The 22,936-nt window shown below is 41.3% G+C and overlaps 1 protein-coding gene across 1 annotated transcript in view; it reads left to right on the forward strand.

The window, feature by feature from the left end:
• The first annotated feature begins 1,070 nt into the window (after nucleotides 1-1,070).
• The window catches only part of LOC310944149 (glucocorticoid receptor-like), a 51,450-nt gene continuing 29,584 nt past the window's right edge, over nucleotides 1,071-22,936 (forward strand). Inside the window, exons 1-2 of the mRNA XM_083909848.1 lie at nucleotides 1,071-1,546; nucleotides 3,244-4,438. Coding sequence (XP_083765974.1) covers nucleotides 3,246-4,438 — 1,193 coding nt within the window. The 5' untranslated portion in view covers nucleotides 1,071-1,546; nucleotides 3,244-3,245. The remainder of the gene's footprint in view (nucleotides 1,547-3,243; nucleotides 4,439-22,936) is intronic.

The raw sequence follows: 22,936 nt of genomic DNA on the forward strand, positions 1-22,936 counted from the left end.
ATGGCAAGTGGAAAAACTGTCTGTGTACTTGTTTGTTTACTGTGGGTGCGTGAGAAAGGTATGTGGTCAGTCAAATTCACTTTGGAAACTCTTCATGGGGGGAGCACGTCTTTGTATTTCCAGCCATACTCCAACTCCGTTTGCAGCTGCCTCTGTCTTGACATAAAACAAATCACTTCCTGTGTGTGTGTGTGTATGTGTGTGTGTGTGTGTGTGTGTGTGTGTGTGTTTCTCACAGGAATGTCACCACGCAGCACAAGATCCAAACACGGCAAAACTGGAAAATATAGAGAGAGTTGTGTACGCTTAATCAGCACTGTGTGAACTCATTTGTTTATATTGAAAAGTCATGCACGACTGTGCAAAGTTGTTCACAGTTTTGCCTAACTGTTAAAATATCTTGTGTGTTTACTTCTCATCAAATACCTGGGGCCCATCAGGAACTGCAGAAGACAAGATGCAACATAACTGTGATCCGTTTCTATTGGGATTGCACTGACTTTATAACATTAACTCTTGAGAACTCCATGTACATAGGTTTCGTGGTTGAGGAAGTTGGAGAAGCAGCCCTCCATTATGCCCTCGTCTCTTCTGACCCACCATGCCGGGAGTTAAGCAGGTGGGCGATGGAGACACGTTTTGACAGATTCCCCAGCAGGGTGAGTTTCAGTCTGGGAAAGGGGCGTTCACCAGCAAGTGTCAAACTCACAATTCTGTCAAGCTCCCGAACGTGGACAAACGCTGAGCGGAAGCTGATCTCCTTTCCTTTAAAAAATAAAATCCCTAAACGAAACACGAAATTAATGATAAAGTGTGTATTGGGTGCTTTCGAAACGCTAGTGATTATGTTTGTACACAAAAAGATACGCATTGAGTGTATATCTGTGAACATGTAAGGTAATGATTACACAGCTGTGACAACAGGACTTTTATTGTTAAAGGGCGCGGCAAGAAGTGCCGCTCTCGTTTCAACGAGCTTGACGCCGTTTCCCTAACTGTCCGCCCTGCCCTGGTTCGAGTTTGCAGTTGAGTGCGCCAGAACAGCGCGGCGGAATTACATAACTTTAAAGCACTCACTGCACTCACTTATGCCCTAAATCTGTCGCTTCTTGAACGGATTTTGCTTTTTTTTTCCCCTGCCGAGAGTATGAGCAAACAAGTGACCGATCGATCTCCTCCGCCTCCTCCGCCTCCTCCTTTCCGCCCGTCCCCTCCTCTCGCCGCGACGTGTGTTAAAAGTTATCGACAGATCGTCGAGGCGGCGCACAAGATGGATCACGAACTCCAGTGAGGTCAGCGACGTGTTTCTTATTTTTTGTTGTTGTTGACTCTAGTTTGAAATAGTAGATGCTGTTTTTTTCCTGCCTCGCGGCGTGGACGGCGACAGTGACAGCGGCAGCGAACGCATCTGACATTTCACCAGTGGAGTGGACAGCTTGACAGGGTGGACATTGCGCTTTTTCTCCCCCCCGTTATTTTTTTTTCCTCAACTCGGACTTATATGAGATGACCTGACCATTGGAGTGCTCTCCTTATTCCACTACAGGTACGACCCACTTTAACATGTTGGCACTTGTCTCATAATTGGCACAGATCTCTGCAGGAATACTTTCAGAGACCAGGGGGAGACAGAAATAGACGAGTAAAGAAGCTGCTTGTTATGTCGAGGTAGGCCGACGATGAGCGTCCGTCCCCGCTGCTGCTGCTGCTGCTGCGTTGTTGCAGCCGCACCGTGGTTCACTGACAGTGACAGCAGCGAGGAGACCTCTTCGTCGTTCCTTTTTCTGTGCAAGAAAGAGAAAATGTTGCACAAACTTCAGTTTATCAGCGCCTCGGGGCTGTAGTAGGCGTGTGAGCAGCGTATTTTCCTCTCAGCGCCAACAGGTTGCACTAATGCCGTTCATGGTGTTGTGCGTGAGAACTAACACACCCCCCCCCCCCAATTTGTCAACTTTAACGTATATAGGAGGGTATCTGTTATCTCCTCTTTCAATGCATTTGCAGAGAGATTGTGCTCCATATGAGATAAACTACAGCCGTCCTTGACACAGACAGAGACGTCTGTAACTGCGCTGTGGCTCGAGAGGAAGTGGTGAAACACAGTCAGTGTGTGTGTGACCAAAACAAAAGTATTTCTATTTTTTCAACACACACACACAGGATGTCCTTATTTTCATGTTTACTTTAGTGGCACTGACTCTGAAAAACATTTAAGTTCACTTTAAATGTCTAAATCAGGGGTCTCAAACTCAAATGACCTGGGGGCCAATTCGCACCTATAGTGGTCAAGAGGGGGCCGGCCTAGAGAACAAAAAGTGGGAAATAAAACAACTGTCCACAATATTACAGACCACCGTATATGTGATAATACTATTTATGATGCAAAATTAATGTATTAATATCAAAAACAGGCATTTATTTTAAATTACATAAATAATAATGTGGACAGCTGTAATTGAAATTCGTGCCAGGAGCCGTTTCGGCCACTGCCATTCCTAATTATGACCAAATGTCTTATTGCTGAGATACATATATTCTATCACCTCGCTGGCAGCTGTGCCTCAGCGACACACTGTGTTTAGAAGATGGTGAGGTCGTGGGCCATGTTTTCATTATAACATATTAAGTGGGGGGCCGCCAGTTTGAGTCCCCTGGTCTAAATGAAATCCCTACTTTGCATTTCATTTATTTGGTATTTAGCTCCCTTAATGGCACTGAATTTACTTTCTCTTGCAAATGGCGTCAAATTGCGGTTGCTGGAAACGCCCTGAGGCCCATATTAGCTCGAGCTCTTGTATGTTGTTGTCATTAGCACTGTCTTGTAACACAAGTTACACCAGGGCACTTCAGATGTGCACACATAGTTGAACAAAATGAGCAGCTTCATCATCTTTGTTACTGTCAAACACTGATTAAAGCTAAACCTATATGTGTTTCCCTCTGCCATATTGTTCCAGATGGGCGAGAGAGAAGGAGATTGCCTCTGATTTGTTTGCTGTAATTTCATGGAAAATTAACATAAATAAGACGGCAGTGTCGTTTAAACTGCACTGTTACACGTTTGTGTTACAGGTGATTCATGACATCTATTCTTGTGAAAAGTCTATATTTCAAAAAAGCATTTTCACCATTGTCATAGTGTCATCATATCCATGATATCTCTTTTAAAAGCCTAACCAAAGTCTTATCTCTCTCACTGTGTGTGTTGTGTCCCCCCCCATTCGCTGTCCTGTCGGGACAAAGAAATGGATCAGGGCGGATTCAAGCGCAATGGTAACCGAGACGACAGCCTGACCTTTGTGGAGACAGGAGTCGGACTAAGCGGCGACACAGGTGACACAGCTGGTTCGCTGCTCACGTCCACAATGCACCTGCCTGGCCCTGGGTCCATGCCCCAGCTCACGGTGGACCCAAATGGCCGGACTGGAACCAAAGAGCAGAGCGATTTTGGAGGCCTCTTTGAATCCCCTCATGGTCAGTTCGAGGGGTCAGACAAGGAGGCCAAAATCATGAGAATGCAGAAACCGCAACAACCACAGGATATCGATATATTCAACATGGAGGGCAATTTGCCGTTTTCTGATCTCGATCCATCAGCCACCACAGTTATCAACAGCTCAGTCAGGTCCGTCCTGGGGAACCTCCCTCTGCCAGATCTTTTCCCACAGCGCATCAAGCAGGAGGGAAATTTCTCTCTGGAAACTGATTTAGGAGTTGGTGGACCTTGTGATTTGGATGACAACAGTAATCGCCTGATTGGGCAAACTGATATTTGGGAACACCTGGTCCTTCCTAATTCAGAAATCAGTGATTCAGAGTGGGTGGCAGAAGTGGATAACATTCTGCTTGACAGCGGCGGAGGTGGTGATGGTGGTGGTGGTCCTGACAGCAGCTTGCTAAAGGAAACAAAGACTCTGTTGGGTAACGGAGGAAGCGCCACCAGTTTGAATGGCACAGACCAGCAGCAACACATTCACCATTATCAACAGCAGCAGCATTGTCATCTACTACAACCACCACAACATCCACTTCAGCTGCCGTCCACGCTTCTCTCTACTGTTAGGATCAAGGTAGAGAAAGAACAGGACAACTCCTTCATCCACATCTGCACCCCTGGTGTGAAGCAGGAGAAGCAAGACAACGGTGCTTTCTGTCAGGCACAGTGTCTCCAGAGCAGCATGAGCTCTATCCATGGAGGAGGCTCCATGTCCTCACCCATGGGAGTCAGTGGAGGACCTGGCTACCACTTCAAGGCCAACCCAGCATCCACTGTGGGCCTTCAAGACCAGAAGCCTTTTGGCATGTACTCAAATGTGCCTCAATCTGTGGAGGAGAGTTGGGCTCGAGGGAACAGATATGGGGAACCAGCAGGGTTACAGAGAGGCAATGACGGGCTCCCCTCCCCAGGTGTCATGTCATCTTTTGCAGTCTTCTCCAGGTAGGACCCTTAAAACTACTCTATCCTGCTGTTTACTTTTGTCATGACATTTTTTGTGCTTCATTGTGTGCTTTGTTTGACGTTGTATTTGTGTGCAAAAGGGTTTGTTTGCTCTGCCATGGTGGCAGGAAAAGATTCTGCACAAATGAACGATGCCAATGACAGCAGTCAGAGTTCACTGTTTATTTTGCTTACTGTCCCACATTTTTCCTTTCACCCCAACCGGTCGAGGCAAATGGCTGCACATCTGTGAGTCTAGTATGTTGCTGTGATTCGTTGCTATACAAATAAATTGAATTAAATTGAATTGACTTTTAAATTGAGAGTGATCAGTATATTGCAGAACCTGACAATACTGAATATATCTGACCCTGACAATGCCCCTGTGGTGCTTTTCACAAGTATAGAAACAGGAAATGATTCCACACCGGCAGCATTACGACATTTTCAACTTTCTGATCAACTTTCCCTCATCCTGAACTTTACACGTTGCAATAATGGTGTTGGAGAATTGCATGACGGGGTTCTGGTACAGTTATTGCAGCTCCATACCAACTCATATGACACTGCTGTCTGTATTTATTATATTTTAGCTGGATGAACTGTAAGAGTATATGCTTGTTATTTTTATTTATTTATTTATTTATTTATTATTATTATTTTTTTAAACCCGCTCAATCCTTCATGTTTTGGAATGCCTTGACAAATGAAAAGTCATGGATTGTTGTCAGAGGAAGCAGATACATGGCAAAACGATGAGCTTTTTGTTGCCAGGTTACAGGGAACAGGTTACCGCTTATATAATCCTAACAGTGAGATAACGAAAATCTGTATTTCCTTTTCTGGTAATTTCAGGGATTAGGGTTGTTCTCACACACACACACACACTCAGTAGAATTTCCATGTTCCTCTTTGTAACACAGTTGTAACCCAGTAAAATTGCAGGGTTACGTAAATGTTTCAGTCCCACAGGACGTGATTCATTTAGAAAACATGATATGTGCATTTTGGAGGATGCAAAATGTCATGTACATGCAGTACAGTAAGAAAGAACAGTCTCATGTGTGACTTCAGCTGGAAAGTACTATCTAAATGCTGCATTGACTGTGAGTGTAATGTTAAAGAGAGAGATATTATTTGCTGTTTTATGAGCTCCTTTGTGGACACTGGGCCTGAATGGGCAGATCCCTCTATGCCGTCTGATGACTGTTGTGTTCTCTTGTGACTCAGCCTTGTGTTTTTAGACGAGCGACTGTGGTGTTTGGGTCTGAAATGAACATGGGTATCTGCTACTGTTATCTCTCTGCTGTCACATTGATGTACCCCTGGGTTGTTCTGCTGCGAACTAGTTATAACTGTGGAAACGCCTCTTTTGTCATGACTCATTCTGCATGTGTGAAGTCTAATCTCCTGTTGTCACAGTTTGTTTGAATTTCCTTTCAGTACAAATAGTCCACAATGGATGCTAATTCGTCTGCAAACATTGAAGACAATGCCCTTTAAAAACATATTAGGGATCCGCTCAGTGTTAGGTGTTGCAGGGTTAGTTTGACAAACTTGTGCAAAAGAATCTGTGTCACAGTGTACCTTTACTGTACTCGAGCTACTTCCTGGTATGTTGACGCTTGTTGCACCAGCATTTTTCTTTTCACAAAGTGTTCCCTTGATGCTCTGCAAGGCTTAAACGGTGCAATGCAGGAGCTCCTACAGAACAAGCGACTTCATATACAAACAAATGCCTAGGTGATAATGGCCGTGCAATAATTAAGTCTTCTTATTTCCACTTTATTTTATTCCATTCTCAGTTTTGGGTCAGATTTACGGACTCCTGTATGCATGCAGTAAATAGTGGCCGAATTCCACACACTGATACTGAAGCAATGAAGGAGGAGAGAGAGCCGTGAGTGAGTGAGTTGTTGTAGTTTGTACAGGAATTGAGTCTGCTAATATCAACAATGTCCCGCTCCCAGCACACAGACTGCTGCTGCACATTCTCCAGTGTTGTGAAAAGCTGCTCCAAAGCAGCAAATGCTTCTCAAAACTAAGACAATGTTTAATTCCACTGAACATAAAAGTTTCCTCTGGTAGTACAAGGAGGAAAATCAGAAATACTGTTCTACTCAGTAGAACTCAAATGTTGCTGCACCAGTGTCTGAAGTACATGTCAAGTATATGTGTCTCCATGAGGACTTTACTGGTCCTGACAAGGTCAGTGTTTAAAATAGGTGTCACACATGTATGACAGTGACACCTGGTGGTGAGCCAGATTGATCGCGATCATCAAAGTACCTTAAATCGTGTTAAAACGGGTTAGCGCATTAGCTGGCTCCATGCACTACTGTATCACTGTGCTGCTAACTGTGCGATGGGGAGTTTCAGCACAGATGGAGCACGGTTTGGCTCCATCAGGTTGTTTGGCCCGAGTCTTGTGTTATGTAACTAATAATTAAATAGACAAATGTTGATGCTGCAAGCTCAGGGTGAAATGGAAATGTTCTTTTAAAGTTTTTAAAAACGGCACAATGCCACATTTTATGAAGTACAGTAGATACTCAATTTTTTTACTTTTTTACTGTATGCAGCAGATTTAACTGTACAGGGCATTGCTTCCTCTATATTATGCACGCTAATATTTTTCATGTGAATTTTTTAAATGTCATCATAAAATGTTCACACCCACACTGACTGTAAAAATACTTAAAAAGCTGATGTAAACTCTTCCTCGGTTGCTGCACTCTGTGTGTGTGTGTGTGCCAGCCGTCGATAGCAGGACAGACTGTCTGTGTGTGTGTCTCTGTGTGTGTTTGTACACACAGAGAGGTTGGGAGGCCACGTGTACAGATCTGCTCTGGTGTGCTGTTGCGTCTCTCTCTCCTTAGACTGCTGCTACTTTTTTCCCCTTCTTCTCACCTACTCACCCTCGATAGGCCTCTCAGAGCTCTCTGCATTTCACAGAGGCATGCGAAAGCCCAACACACACACACACACACACACACACATACACAAGATGTGCACACACACGCACCCTCACCATTTACAAGTGTACTGCAGATTATAGAAGTCAGAGCAGACACACACAAGTCGAGTCAAGTTGTATTTATAGTTAAAATCACTGTTTATTCCCCAACACTTACTTTGTTAATACACCATAAAGCACCTTAAATACACAATATGAAACAATGCTGTGACATAAACTATGTTTTGATTGTTCTATGATCTGTCGTAATGTAGTAATAAATACATGTAGGAAACATTGTGTCATGTGGTAACAGCCATGACCTGACACCACCTAATGCTGATACAAGCAATGGTAACAACTAATGACATGAATGCACAATCATTATCATTACAGCGCAAGCCAGATTGTCCACAACAGGTTCCACAACAATGCATATATGCAGCATTGTCGAGTGTAAAAACACGTCTGGCCTTCTCATGAAGAGTGGACGATTTGTTCACAGCTGGGAGCCGGATCTAAGGGGCCAATAGAAGGGAGAAGCTGTGCGGCAGAAATGTAAACATGACTTGCAGTAATGGATTTCAGCACTGTCAGGCTCTAACTGTTCCATGACTTAAAAAGCCAGTTATGTGATGTTGATTTATATGATCCACATGACGCTAATTTGTATGTAATTGTCCTTTCGTTACAGTCAAAGCTTGGTATGAGCGTAGCTCTCGGGGTTGTATGCCTGCATTGATGCGTTACAGTTGCATTTTTTTTTTTACATGTTGTTGCTTGCGGAAGCTGTAGGTAACCAAGATATCATCTGAGATTTTTCTTAGAAGTTTTCCTAGAAATTGCAACCTCTGACCGTCAAGTTGGAAGACGACCTGTGCTACCACATAGATATTTTACAATGCAGTATAATGCAGCCACCTTAGGTTAAAGGATGATGAAGCAAAGTTATGGCTGAACTGTGGCAGACTCATGTCTGTTGACGATTTCCTGGATTTCTGATCTCTCAAGATTATGCCAACCTCAATCTTCAGTGTTTGTCAAAGTTCCTGTGTCTTAATAGGCTTACTGATGAACTTTGATGCACGCGGGACAACATTTCACAACACTTTTCCTTTTACTGCCGCATCATCCCCCTCCTTCTCTGAATGTCTTTTCTCGCCCAAGTCTACTGTGGTTTTGGATAAGGTCACCGTCGCGCAGAGAACCAAAGCGAGGTCTCTTTTAGCAGCCAAGCTGTTTTTTTTACGACTGTTCTGGTGGCTGATGGCTTGTTTACACCGGTGTTGGGTGTTGTGCACGTATCCAGGGTGTGCAAAAAAAACAACAGCCACGAGATGTCTTTACCCTCAGAAAAAATAAAGCAAAAGAGCACTGTATGTAACTATTTTTGTGAAGCTCTTGAAGATGTTGGATCAACCCTGTCAACTTCAATTTGTGGAGTGTAACAGATTATCAGTCTTATCAGTACAACGTTACTTCATGAATATGCACATTCTATTCTTTGTTTAATGGAATAATCCTGTAGTTGACAACATTATGAATCCCAGTTGTTTTTTTTGTGACTCTCAACCATATCTCATGCTGGATAAAATCGGGCTTATGTTGCTCAGTTGTCACCATGTGACTGTTAATGGCATTTAGCTTTGTGCTTTCTGAAAATTCCTTCACTTGCCAAATAGGGATTGAATACTTGGACTAATCCTGACCTGGGCTGATTCCACAGTTACATTTTTTTTAATGTAATGCATAAACATAAAGGGCAAATGTCGAGCATTGGAACAAACACACACTTCAATGCTTCATTTGCCCGTCATGTGATGACTGTTTATGGTAAGCGATGCAAGCGAGGGATAATTTCTTGTTCTAGATGAACAATATTTAGAAGGGAGCACTTGTTGGATAGCTCCGACCTAACTTTTTTTCTTTATCCGTCCTTGTCCAATGAATTATGTGATGTCCTTTATTATGCGTGATAGGTCATGTGAGCATCTACTGTATATAATAGACATCCTCCTGCTGCTGCTTTTGATGCCTTATCTAACGGCATAATCTAGCATAGCTTGCATAGCTTGCAACAACAAAGCGATAAAGACGAAGACGATAAAGGAATTTGTTTGACTGCAGCATCTTTTATTTCTTGCTAATTCTTCCTCTGCTGCTCATGATACAGTATGAGAAATCAACCATTTTTCTTTCAGATTCTGAGGTTGCACCCTACAAGCTCCTAATTACCTAGTATATCAAGGTATAGCCAACAGGCTCGCTCCTCATTCATTAAACATTTGGACATTGTGTTCTACACTTCCATCATTCCTTTCTCTTGAAATAATTGTATTCCTAACAGAGGTTTGACTGTAAATCCTCTAAATTCTCAGACATGTCAAGACTTGTTTTCTGATTGACAAATCACATTGGTGGAATTTCCTGTCTTTTGCTGCTGAGCCTGGACACTGTGTCATGCTGCGTTTTCAGTATTCTCTACCGTTGGTTTGTGTGCCTACGATATATTTTCTTGCTCTGTTTTTATGTATCATCATTACTTCCTCGATCTATCTATCTCATGCTATAACACAGATGTTTAATCCCTTCTCCAAATGCTCTTAATCCGTGGAAGGAATATGCATGTCCCTTTGCCTTTTTAGATGCTCTGCGATTGGACGAAAGGAAGCGTGTTCTGAGTGTGCCAGGGTTTTATTGCCAAGGTTCAAGGATCACTGCCAGTTCAATTGCATAGTTAGGAATTACAAAGCATATCGTAGCGATAAAGTCATCCACGTCGTTTTTATGAGAGACTGTACCTCTGTGGAACGTGGAACCGTCACTCTTTTGTTTAATTATTAGAAGGCTCCTAATGCAATTATTTATAGTAATTACAACAGGAGCAACAGAGGATGGTGTAACCAGGGACAAAGTCCAAGTTGAGAGGAGGTTGTGTTGAATCGATTGGGCCAAAAAAATGGAGGACTTTAACATAGGAGAGACCGCTGTTTGTTGTTGAGGTGAAATCATCAGCTGCAATTCTTCATCATAGTCCCTCAATTTCAAGTGTTATTATTAACTGCTGAATATAAGCACTTATACTTTGTGTGTTATGTTTTTTACTTACTTATATTACTCAAATGCAGTGGCTGGCAATGCTTTCCTGGCTGGAGTGGAGTACTTTTAATAATTTGGTGTACATGTTGTATCCCCATGGCCACAATGACAAAGGGAAACAGGTGATGTGTTTTTCAATATCTTGTACCATTTCTGCACTTGACGCTACAACGATTCCTTGAGATAAGTGGACACTTTTCGAGCAGTGCCACAGTGGTGGCGAGACACTCCTGCACCTGAATGATGTTATGGCCTCTTAAATCCTTCACTGCAGGACTTGCCTTGCATTCTCGTCATTACGAATCTGCTTTTTGGGCTCACAAACTCACCTAATGAGTGTGAAATTGAATGTGTACTTATTTTTTTAATGCAGTTCCTCTGGTTGCATGTCTCAAGTAGCACAATTCACGTTTACTTCATCATCTGTGCATCCCTTAAAATGAGGTAGACTTGTTTATATAATTTTATCAAGATGTATCAGTCCTCCACCCCTGAAAAGGGTGGTCTTATTGGTCAGTTCAGGACAATCAACAACCTATATATGGTTGTGCAGGTAGGAGGACTTGTTGCATATTCATGATTAAATTAACTCTAAATTTTAATCCAGTGTGGGGATGCTTTTCAAAAAAAATTAAAAGGGACACCTGACAATTTGGCAGATTAATGTGAAGCCACAGGTTCAGATCCCTCTGGTTAGTTAGAATCCGACCTGTTGAAGTGTGAGCTACTTGATGAATCCCTCCACAGTCCCAGAGCTGCGTTTCTTTTGATTTACCCAGGGCTGATGTAATTATAGCTCCGATAACATTGCACTCACTTGCAACAAGTCGCCAGCTTTTGGACCCTGCAGATGCAATAGTATGTAAGATTATAGTTGATTGTGAAACAGATTGTCGAGTATTTATTGTGTCATAGAGTAAAAAAAAAAAAAGTGGGTATTTGTATGGTGCCTCAAAGGAGAACAGATGAAGACACCAGATTATTTTTGAGCTTCATGGACACAACTAATGGTCTTTATAGCAACAACATCTTTAACCCTGTAGAACACATGCACCTAGTCATGTTATATTGGTGTTAATATAGTGTGTTACTATATTTTTGGTTATTTGAATATAATGAAAGTCGTACATGCTTGCATACACTTATAAACATTTTCGATTAGACATTTACCTGTCACCGTTTGCACAGAAACAACTGTCCGCATGCATTTGCTGCCCTGATTTCTGCATGTGCACAGCTGGCAATATCATAGGTTGTAATAGGTTGTCACCAGACAACAGATAGGACCTTGTGCCATAGGCCAATCAATGATTTACCCGACCAGTGATACTGTACATGTGGAGGCAAACATTAATTCCACCATGCTGCTCTTCAGACTTTACCCTTGTGCCATCTTAAGATCTTTTCCAGCTGGCTTGAAAAAACTTGATAATGGCCTCATTTTCTCTCAGTGAAAACAGCACTAATGAGATTCAGTTCAGGTTTTAGCCTTTGAACTCGTAGGCGACCCACTTCTTATTGTTGCATTTGCTGAGCTAATGCTATGCACCTAAATCAGCCTCCAACCAGAATATTTAAACAGCGCTGCTATTACAAGCTGATACTTTATTGCCAAGATAGTTAAGTGTCAAAGCTGTGTTCACACTATTTGTTATGTAATGACTTTGCAAGAAGTTAAGGAAAATTTATTATTTTTTTTGCCTGTAGTTAAGTTTGAAAAGAGTGGAAAGTCAGAGTCATGCTTCTACTAATAGGATTTGATTGAGAGTTTATATATTAAACCAAACAGCCGAGTCCTGACAGTTATTTTACACCAAGTGAGCACTTGACTGAGAATGTAACCATGGTTGTGATGGACAGCGAGGCCACATTTTGGTTTCTCCAAAGTCAACATTGGCACCACGCAAGTGTGGTTTGCTGTGGAAGCAGTTGTCAATTCCAGCTTTAAATGTAGTCAGCTCCTCTTGTGATTGTCGACTGCTGTGTCCAAACAGGATTTTTACCCTAATTTAACAGCTTCGGAGACATTGCGATGGTTTAAATGACTTGTGTGGCAAAAACGAAGCAGAGAGGACATTTGGAAGGGCGGAAGGAGGCACAAGGGGACCACACATGAGTAAACCTCAGACACAAATGACGAGAATTGAAAAGCACAGAAGCATGCAAAACGGACGCTGACTGGCACGGGCATGGCTCCACAGCTTGTGGTCGCTGGCGCCGTTGAAAATATATGCACATGGTGAGGAGAGGGCCAGGGGAACCCAGTAGAGAAAAAGGTGAAAAGGCGAACAGGCTAGCAAAGGTCTGCTTTCATGACTAGGTTTAAGTGGAATTAATTTTTTTCTTTAAAGATGACGTAAAATGTCTGGATTATTGGCGTTATCCTGGCCAAGATCATACAAAAGTAGCCCGTCTTTAACACTTAGTCTGACTAAGCTGGTGACTGTATTTATCACTGTGTCTGTGCAGGACAGATGGGCTTAGCTGCAATAATGATCCTGTGTTGGACTGGCCGTGACCCTATTTATTTTTCTATTCTCTTTCTTGTGTTTTAATTCCCAGCATCTCCAATCTTGGCTTTGATTATAATGGATGTTAATTATCTTTAGTCCTTATTGCTGCTCAGGTTTAATCATTTGTTCGGGGGACACTGACCCACCTTTCAGCCGCCATCCTGTCATTCTTAAAAATAGAATCCCCTTCGGGTCTGGAGCTTGTCTATTTTTGTCACAGCTAATGCTAAGACCAAACAACTATTTTTAAAAGCACTTAAGCTAGTGATGAAAATGACTTGCATTGAGTGTGAGTGTGCCAATTTTTGGCCTTGCCAAAATATTATTATGGAAATAGACCTGTGGGGTGGAAGAAACATCTTTCTACCAGTGTCAAAATTATATTCATTGCTTATCTGTTGATGCACTGTAAGTTGGCCAAGATTCAAATGTGGGAGAAATGTCAATGGCGTTTAAAGCCTGTGCCTCATTTAAGTTGATGTCAAGGCTAGAGTTGCACTTGGCTATGGATCACAGTAAAGTCAGAGGGGTTCTTTTCACTTTAATATACAATTTCCTGCCATTCATCAGTGAATCACAGAAAATCGCCATGATAGACAAGTGCGGCATTCTGAGTCCGTCAGAGCTTCTGCTTTTGAGCAAATTACTTAACACTCAAAATGGATTTTGTGTGGCCTAATTTAAGCTTCTGCCACAGATCTGTGTGATGAAACAGCTTGATTGAGAGCAAAAAATCGCTTCATTTTCAACTCGTTCTGGCATTGCATGTTTGAATTTCAGAATTTTTAGACAAGTTATGAAGTACTTGGTTGATGGTAAACAAAATAATTATCATTAAGGCGTGGCTTTGTTTTGATTGGTTTGTGGGTTCATTGGTCCATCACTTTGGTGAATGAATGATACAGATGATAATAATGGTGACTGGTTTTGAGTGGATTTGTCCATTTGGTAGGAGCATTCACTTCATCACTCGTCAGCCTGACCTGGGCTTATCTGCTAATCAAGTCTTAAACTTACTAAACCAGAATGTTTAGGGTGACGCAAATGTAGTAAAGTTAGAGCTGCTAATCAACTTAATTTTTGTCATTGTTAGCATGTTTGCATTTGCCTGAAAGCAACACATTATACAAGCCCATTGTGACAAAGTAACTCATGTAGCTGTCGATGTTTATCTAGTTTAATGCTTGTCAGAGCAAATGCACAGATTCAAGACAAGGGGTCTAGGGTTTTTTAGTCATTTAATTATTGCTTTTTAATTGATAATGATTATTAGTCCTGATATTGTACTTATCAGAATCAGAATCTCTTTATTGTCATTGCACATTGTACAACGAAATTGTTGTTCTCCTTCTAACATGTGTTGAGCTACGTGACCTTCATATGCTCTGCCTTTCCCTCTCTCCTTTTGCTCAGATCGTGCATTATTCTATAAACTCACAGATGCACACCGTTTGCAGCATAGATAACGATGGATTAATGGTATCCTCGTCCTTATCAGGTACTGTCAATAAACTATTGGTGCAGTGTGAAAAGGAACTATTTCATCCACCATATTTTTGTCAAACATGATGAACAGGTTCACTCATTCCTGTCGCCGTCCACCAAACATTTCCAGAAAAAGCAAGGTTTGGAGGACAAGTTAATATTCCTGCCTTTCTTTATCCCTTTTTGTGGCTTTATTGTATGCGAGAAGGAAATGATAAAAGTCTGAGTAGGGTGACCTTTAATAGACGTGGATTGAACATCTTGTGTGAAGGAGGTGACGACATTAAGCTGTTTTTCAAGAAACATGGCAGCAGTTTAGAAGCTGCTCAAACATCTACTGTATTTGACATGACGTCAATCGTTTGAAATTAAAATCTGCAAACAAGTATCAACATAAAACACTATAATAAAGATTTACTGTGAGAAAGGGTGTGAGAGTACTGTTGCTGGCTACATCTGTAGATTTAAACTAGTTTCTTAGATAAGACAGTTGGATGAAGCTATGCGCGAAGAACGTCTAGAGTCATTTGCAGTAAAAGTGTTTAAATAAAATGTCATTTGACTGGAAATGTCACATTCATTTTACCAACAGGCTGTTTCGACTGCCTGCAAATGAATCATCCACTCGTTGGCCGTGTTGCCTCGCTGAAATAGCTTCCACTGGGTTAGTATGGGTATGGTCTTGCTTGAACTTGAATCCTCAGACAGCATTTTCGTCGTTGTATGCTGCGTGTTAAAACGTGTGATTCTAATTCTGAACAAGCTGCATGGCTGCTTAACAGCGAGAGCCTGGACCTTTCTGTTTAAAGCAGCTGAATTTGAAGGCCTCGGCCCAGGCTCATGTCATCTCTTTGTTGTTGTTTCTCACATGGGCAGGTGTAACGGCAAAGTGATACCTTGAAAGGAAATCAGAAATGGCAGCATTTGCATTTACAGAATGCTCCTGTGGATTGTAATGGTATCCCTCATTACTTAATGATCTGTTGGCCACAAATTTGGACATCTGTAAGTTGTTGTTTTTTTATGCTTTTCTTTCCAGGCTTAGAATGCAGTAGATAATATTATTAACAACAACTTTCCGTGGGTGTTTTCACCTTGACTCTAGAAGAAGCTCAGATTTGAAGGTCTGGTGCTGGCCTGTCAGGCATTCCTCAAATCCTCCACGCCAAGCCATTATTTTAGTGACCCTCTTTAACACTGACGTGTACATACATCATCACTAAATGTGCGATGTGCCCAAACTCCAACGGGGGTAACCATTATTTTCATAATCGATTGATCTGATAATTATTTTCACGAGTAATTGTGTGGTCCATAAAAAGTCAGAAAACATTATATATGTTATATGGAACAAGGAAAAAAAGGAAATATTCACATTTAGGAAGCCTTATTTGTATTCGGCTTGTATGTTATTAACAGTTTAAGGGTCTTCAATCGTAATGGCTGCCTGTTTGTCGGAATGTAAAGTCAAACGTTTGAGTGATTTATGTTGAGAAATGCTATGTTATTTAATTCACCAATCCTGAGATAGCTTGGACAAAATGAGATATACATAGATGTCAATAAAACAAAAATGAAACATTTTGTCTGCTTCAATATATTTAGAACCAGCTCGCTATCTTGTTTTCATTCTAATCTATCAGCGCTTTTTATAGATGAAACTGCATGCATCATGGTGTTATCATTTCCCCTCGAATGTGGCTTGACAAACAGTATGGTTAGTGTACGGTGAGCTGCCCTGAAGTCCAGCAGTAAATTAAACAATGTTCAGGGCTCTTAATTTGCTATTGATCACATGCATCCTGAAGCAGCGCTCTGGATAATAATTAAGGTGGCAATATGGATTGAAACTAAGTTGAATAAGTATAATTTATGTGGGGAATGTGATGATTTGTTTGCAGCCTTTGTATTATTTACAATATGAATGGATCGGTTTATGTTATGCTGGTGGCTTGTGTTGTAAATCACAACTCTCAGGATTGAGGATAACATTTTTACCTGGATTCTGATATACTGATTATGTGTAAAAGCCTGGTTTTCTGTTTTCTGTGAACAAAGAAAATGAGTAATGTGAACAGGACATTATGAGCAACATAATTCATTTTCTGATAGAAAACAACACTTTTTAGCATGTGTCAGTCTTTTTTACACTTGCATTATTATCGCCCACAGATGATGATTTATAATCATTTGCATGTGAATGAGCTAATAGTTTAGAGGTTTTAAACATGACGATATCCAGAAACCTACTGGAGGAAGGAGCATGTGGCGCAGTATGATGTTTCTGTGCTTTGTAACCATTTGACTAAATTATTATTATTAAAAAAAATGTATTATTCTTGGCTTGTTGGAACAGTGCTTCAAGGCTCAGTGTTCAAAGACCAGCCTTGCTTTGATTTCCCATTTGAGTAAAAACCAAGCAATGCAGACAGAAAGATCTCTTATCTGTATGAGAAGGAACAAGATCTGATAACCACCACAATTTCATTTACTATGTATAAATACGCATTTAGGGTTATTACACTTGACTCAAACTAAAAGTAAGCTATAGAACACTTTATCGATTATCCAGTCTGTATGTGTGCGATATTAAAAGATCAAAAATTATTCACAAAGTACTTTACTAAGAAAATAACATTCTGTCAGCAGCCTTATCTTAACACCACCGTATCACCAAAATAACACCACCTCTGTTTTTGGAGTTCTTGCCGTTAGTAGATAAATCTGAATTACAGACCTTATTTTTTATTAACAAAGGGAACAAAATGAAACAAATATGTCGGGTTTTGAGTACGGTCTGGTTTGGTTTGAGTGATGTGTCTACTTTTTCTGTCAGATTATGAGGGGTTAGTGAGTGTTAGACAAGCACAGTGTCATCGTGTTATGGGCTGCATTAATTGTATGTCCTTAAAAGGCTCTGTCTGTGCTTTGTGATCTGGATCCGTTGGTGTCAGTCTCTCAGAAAGTACTGGGAAAACCAAGATGACCCAACACTCACCAGCGCTCACTGAGGTCGTCTCGGTGTATAATCCTGGCTTTCATCCCACCTGCTTTTCATTTACTGTAAGTGTACAGTCAAATGAAGAAGAGAGAATGTGTTTCTAGTGCACTCCAAGCATTTCTCTCCAACAGTACAGTGTGTTATTGTAGTGCAGGAGTTTGAGATCTGTCCTTAAACCGTCGTCATTTGATTGCAGATGAAACCGGTTAAACTAAACGACAGTTTCCCAGGAAAGTTGTGTGTGTGTGTGTGTGTGTGTGTGTGTGTGTGTGTGTGTGTGTGTGTGTGTGTGTGTGTGTGTGTGTGTGTGTGTGTGTGTGTGTGTGTGTGTGTGTGTGTGTGTGTGTGTGTGTGTGTGTGTGTGTGTGTGTGTGTGTGTGTGTGTGAAATTAGTACAAACACGTTGGCGTGAACACACCTGAGGCACTCCTTTGTTGAGTCTACAGTTTGTTGTGGTTGTGTCCGTGATGAAAAATGCATCTTTTTACCACTAATGGATGTGTTTACCTCCATTAAATCAATGCTGCAGGGGCTGTGTTTTTAGCTCTGGGTCAGCACGGGAAATTGATGGAGATGCAACGTTTCAATCGTTTTGTTTTGTCCATGGCTGTATGTCTTCATTCATGTTTGGTTATGTTTTTCCTCAATAATTAAAAAAGAGCGTGTATCAGAATACTTTTATTATTCTGGAGGAAATTGTCTAAAAAGTCTAATATTAAGCCAGCTGTGCTGATTCTCTCAAAGCATACATGCACAATTTGGAGGCTGTTGTTAGAAGTGGAAGTAATTTCCTCCCTACATGCTGTTAGTTTTTGTCGGTGCTATTTACGGTTGTTAGAATAGCAATAATAAAGAGCAGGGCCAACAACTCACCTCTCCATGGCTCTCATCAAGCTCTTTATCCATCCCTCTGATCCCTGCTCCCTTCTTCAACCTTAAAAAACAACAACGTGGCACAGGCCTCAAAAGTCCAGCAACATTGGATTCACTGAGACATTTGAATTGTGCTCATTAGTTTTTAGCTTTTGCACCAAATGACAGTCTATAAAAGCTGCATTGATCTGATGTCACTTGTTACACAGTGTGTCACCAAAGATTGCTTCTGTTCCCTGAACACAACAAATGCTCCTGAAGTTTGTCTTCAACAGCTGCAGCAGTGAGGAGATCTGATGTGAGGGTGGGAGAAACTGGAATATGACACAATATTAACATCAACACCGCACGCGTCTGTAAGAATACACCTTGTTTGATGTGGTGGTCGTGCGTATTCACTTTAGTCAGGCAGATGAAAGTGAGAAAAGTGACTTAATGCAATGTAAATATGTCTCTTTGGTATTGCTGGTTTGTTGATATCAGGTGGTTCATGGAAATGTCATTGGAATTTGATATTTTACCTTGATAAAAATTGGGATTTGAAAAGCAGAATCAAAATATAATTGAGAAATTTCAGATCGCCTTTCAAGGTCTCTCTGACCCGATGGTTTTTTTAGCATTGAATTGTTTTGAGACGAAGCCAGAATCCACATATCTTCCTCTGAGCAGATGCTTCTTCTCTTCCATCTCCTCTGTTTCACAGTGTTTGTGAAACATAACTTGTGAAATCTTGGGGAAAAACTGCACAATCCGGTGCTTCTTTCCCCTGATTTATTGATCTAATCTCGCCTGAGTGTCTTTATATCTTTTCACAGTTGTTAACTCTTTCATTTCATGTCCTCCCTTTTCCCTTAAATCACACCTCACACCTTTGCACTTGTATCATTAGAGTTGCTTCTCTGGGTAAAAGATTGGACTTTTTCTATTGTGTGCATGTGTATGAGATAAAGATAAACAGAGAGAGAGCTGCCTGATGTGCACTGAAACAAAGATAGCCAAATAAAAGTAGTGCTATGCCCTTATGGACTCGGGGGTAAAGGTCTGCTTTGCCCACATGTCACACAAGTGTAATGCGTCTGTGCACTGCTGGGCTGCTAAGATCAGGTTCATTTAATACAAAAATATGATGAGTGACTTATTTTTTTATAAGGTTACTGGATGTGCCTCTGAGCATGTGTCTGTCTGTAATAATTGTGGATGTTACTGAGGTTTCTGGGCCAAACTGTGGTATTGTTTCAGCTGCAGTTGAGCTGTAGAGATTGATCATAATGGTAGGATTATAGGTATATCTTGTGTATAACTACAATACTATATTTTTTCTCCATCTTAAGCCACAATGACTTACTCTACTTTGTCTACTGTTCAAAGCAAATGTTGCCTCGAATAACTGTTAAATATTTAACTGAGCTTTGTCGCAATGTACCAGACTGTATTGTTTGTTGTATGCCTGGGGCGAGGGTGCAATCAGAATAATCATGCATCCATTCATTTGGATATTTAGCAACCCTGGGTGTGTGTGGGTTTTTTTTCATTTAGGCCTGACCTTTTTTTCTTTTTTTAACCACATCCCTCGTGTGTCATGTTTGACACATATCTTTTTGCATACATGTTATAATAATAATGATAACATCGTCATTTTCAGACATTATTAGTGCCCATGCTGGAAGAGGAAAATTGCTCATTTACATTTCCGTCTTAACAAAGTAATATGAACCGGTAGTTTTGACAAGATGATGTTCTCGGTTACGCAATGTTGAGACAATATTTGGTTTGACTTCCCATTTGTGTATTAAGATGCCGTTGTTTGTAAAAGTAGTAATAGGTTAATGAAAGGCTACCGGAGCCTAACCCCTCTTCTCAGTTAGTTATTATTGGCACGTTCAATGAGTGACGACACGATGATCTGACATTTAAGAAGATGACAAGTAGCTCTTTTAAGGTATGATGAGGCCTGATGAGGAAGTGATTTTTACCTGAGGAGAAGGATTTTAAATTGAAGTCTGAACTGTACAGGAAGCCGGTAAAGAGCTAACTGAGACGCTAACACTGGAGTGATCTGGTCTCTTTCTGTTTCCTGTCAGAACTTGTGCTGCAGCATTTTGAATCCACTGGAGAGTTTAACAGACTTTTTGGCGTGTACCCGGTAGTAAGCAGTCGCAGTAGTCCTCGTCTGTCAGGATAGTTCTCGCACAACAGCACCCACTGTGGTAATTTCTTAAATTCCAGAGACTGGTTTTAATTATTCCTATTTGCATGTTTGTTGAGTCATAATTGAGTCCTGGTTCTCAGTCCAAAGTGAATAACAAAATAATGCAAAACATGGTAACTAGGTCAGCCACAAACGGTTATCATTATTGACAACATGTTTTGGAATCATTGGATAAAAGGTGAAGGAAAACTGTTTTATACACAGCTGACATGCTTGCACAAATAGCCTGTGGGCTGCATATGACACTGTGGTTACACGTGAGGCGTATTCCATGCTGCAGTTAAGTGTTTTGTAATCTTAGACATGCCTGCACTGAGACAGAAAGCCAGTTTGGCAAAGTGATACCATTTCTCAGGTGCACTGCGGAGACGTCACACACAAGCCTGGTGCACCACATTGCATGTGCACTCATGCAACGTAGAGCAACCGTAATTAAAAAGATACTTCTCAATATATTGGATGTGCTCTTTACAGCACCTTTGGGAACTTCAAGTCAGTTCAAAGTAAAAACTGTGTTATTATGTTTTTCTTGTTCTAGTTAAACAACTAGGAAAACAACTTTATGGCCTACAGTCTTGTCTGCGCTTGATTTCCGTGATATCATACGATGCATTCTTCTCCTTCCACATTCAGAGCCTCTTGATGTGTGTTGCCATTTGCTGCACTTCATCTCGGGCCAATAACAGATAGGGAGTGGCACGTTATTTGGTGTTTATTTATAAGGCCGTACTGCAAAAACTGCCCAGTTGCGTCTGCTCTCTGGTTACATTCAAATCCATAACCTACAATGTCAGGTCACAGGGACATTTTAAACCTAGTACCTACGACACTGCCAACAAATGGGACGAGCTTCATATAATATAAAACGATAGCTTCTGGAATCTAGAACACTTAAAAAGGTTATGTCCTCTCATACTTGTATATGCTTATGTGTTGTAGCTCTTGATAGAGAAAACCTGCTTTACTTTTTCACTGTTTGTTAGCGCAGTTCATTTTGCATCTTCATTAATTGCATTTTTTGCAGACAGAGATTGTGGACGTATGCAAATTTAACCCCTCATTACTCAGACCGAGCCTTCACCACTCTGCTGCTGCCGCTGCTGCTGCCGCCACTGCTGCTGCTGCTGCTGCTGCGGACATTTTACATATTCCAGTCCGACAGCTTTCCTTGCAGGGATGTTTCAATGGCCTCTGGGTTTCGCTGACAAAAGGCACCTGACACTCTGAAAGCGTTTGGCAGCAAGCTAGTGGCCTGGGGTCTCATTACAGGGTTTCTGACTATGGTGTCAAACCATGGACTGCACATAGTCAGTAACAATATAACCAGTGACTCTGGTTCCAGAAAAAGAAGGTCTGTGGGGGCGTGTGAATGGTCTTAATCCCTAGATTGAGATGTCAATTTGGTGATATGTCGTAGTCCTTCCATATACATAATGATAGTTGTTATGCTAGGGCAAATGTAGATGTTTTATATTAACAAATTAAGGCGCTCTTATGTAAACAGTCCCTCCCAGTTTTACTACTTCATGTCTCGCCGCAGCGGCGCCTCTCAACTGATGTTGGAAGTTACCTGGCCGTGTATCGTCTCGTGATGTTCCCTGTGATTCCCACCACTAATTTTGTAAATGATGTACTAATCTAGAGGAAAATAGATGATTAATCACGGCACATATGAGTTCACACCAGTGTAACGGGTTAAGTGCGTGGTTGCAGGTAATATCTGTGAGTTTCTCTTCACAGACATTCGCAAAATGTCATCATGGCGCTGTGAATCTGGAGGCTTCCAAATGGGAGTTGAGATCCTTACGGGTGATGTCACTACCTTTTGCCACTTAGTTTCAATGGCCACCCGCCCGTCCGCCTGCCTGCATGTGTGACCTGATTTCTAACACTGCTGAGCCTATTGGCAGCTGCAGCCACACGACTTGACTACAACAGTTTTAGGCACAACCAGCTCAACGTATCCGATAGCTCACTTCAGAGAGCATGCGTTGCCTCATTGCCTCAAAGTTGCTAAGTCAGTGTTTCAGTGGAAATTATATTCACCAGAAGGCTGTAGGCCATATTCCTGCCCACACAGTGACCCCAATTGCAATCCAAGGATGTGAGCACATAATGTTATCAGACATACAGTGCAGGGAAAAATCTATTTAAACAGGTACACTGAGGTGGGGCTCAGATACAATTCTCTTCACTAGTTGCCAACGGGTCGTTAATGCTGTATAATGGCGATTCAGTGTTAGGAATTAATGGCACCCGCACATTTGATGTAATGTTAGTTTTAATCTATTTTTTCGTTTTCATAGGTCACAAAGACTTTTCATAAGCTGTATATTAGGCCAGATATCAACATGCACACTGC

This window comes from Microchirus variegatus (genome assembly GCF_963457635.1).
Source record: "Microchirus variegatus genome assembly, chromosome: 2".
Taxonomy (NCBI): Eukaryota; Metazoa; Chordata; class Actinopteri; order Pleuronectiformes; family Soleidae; genus Microchirus; species Microchirus variegatus.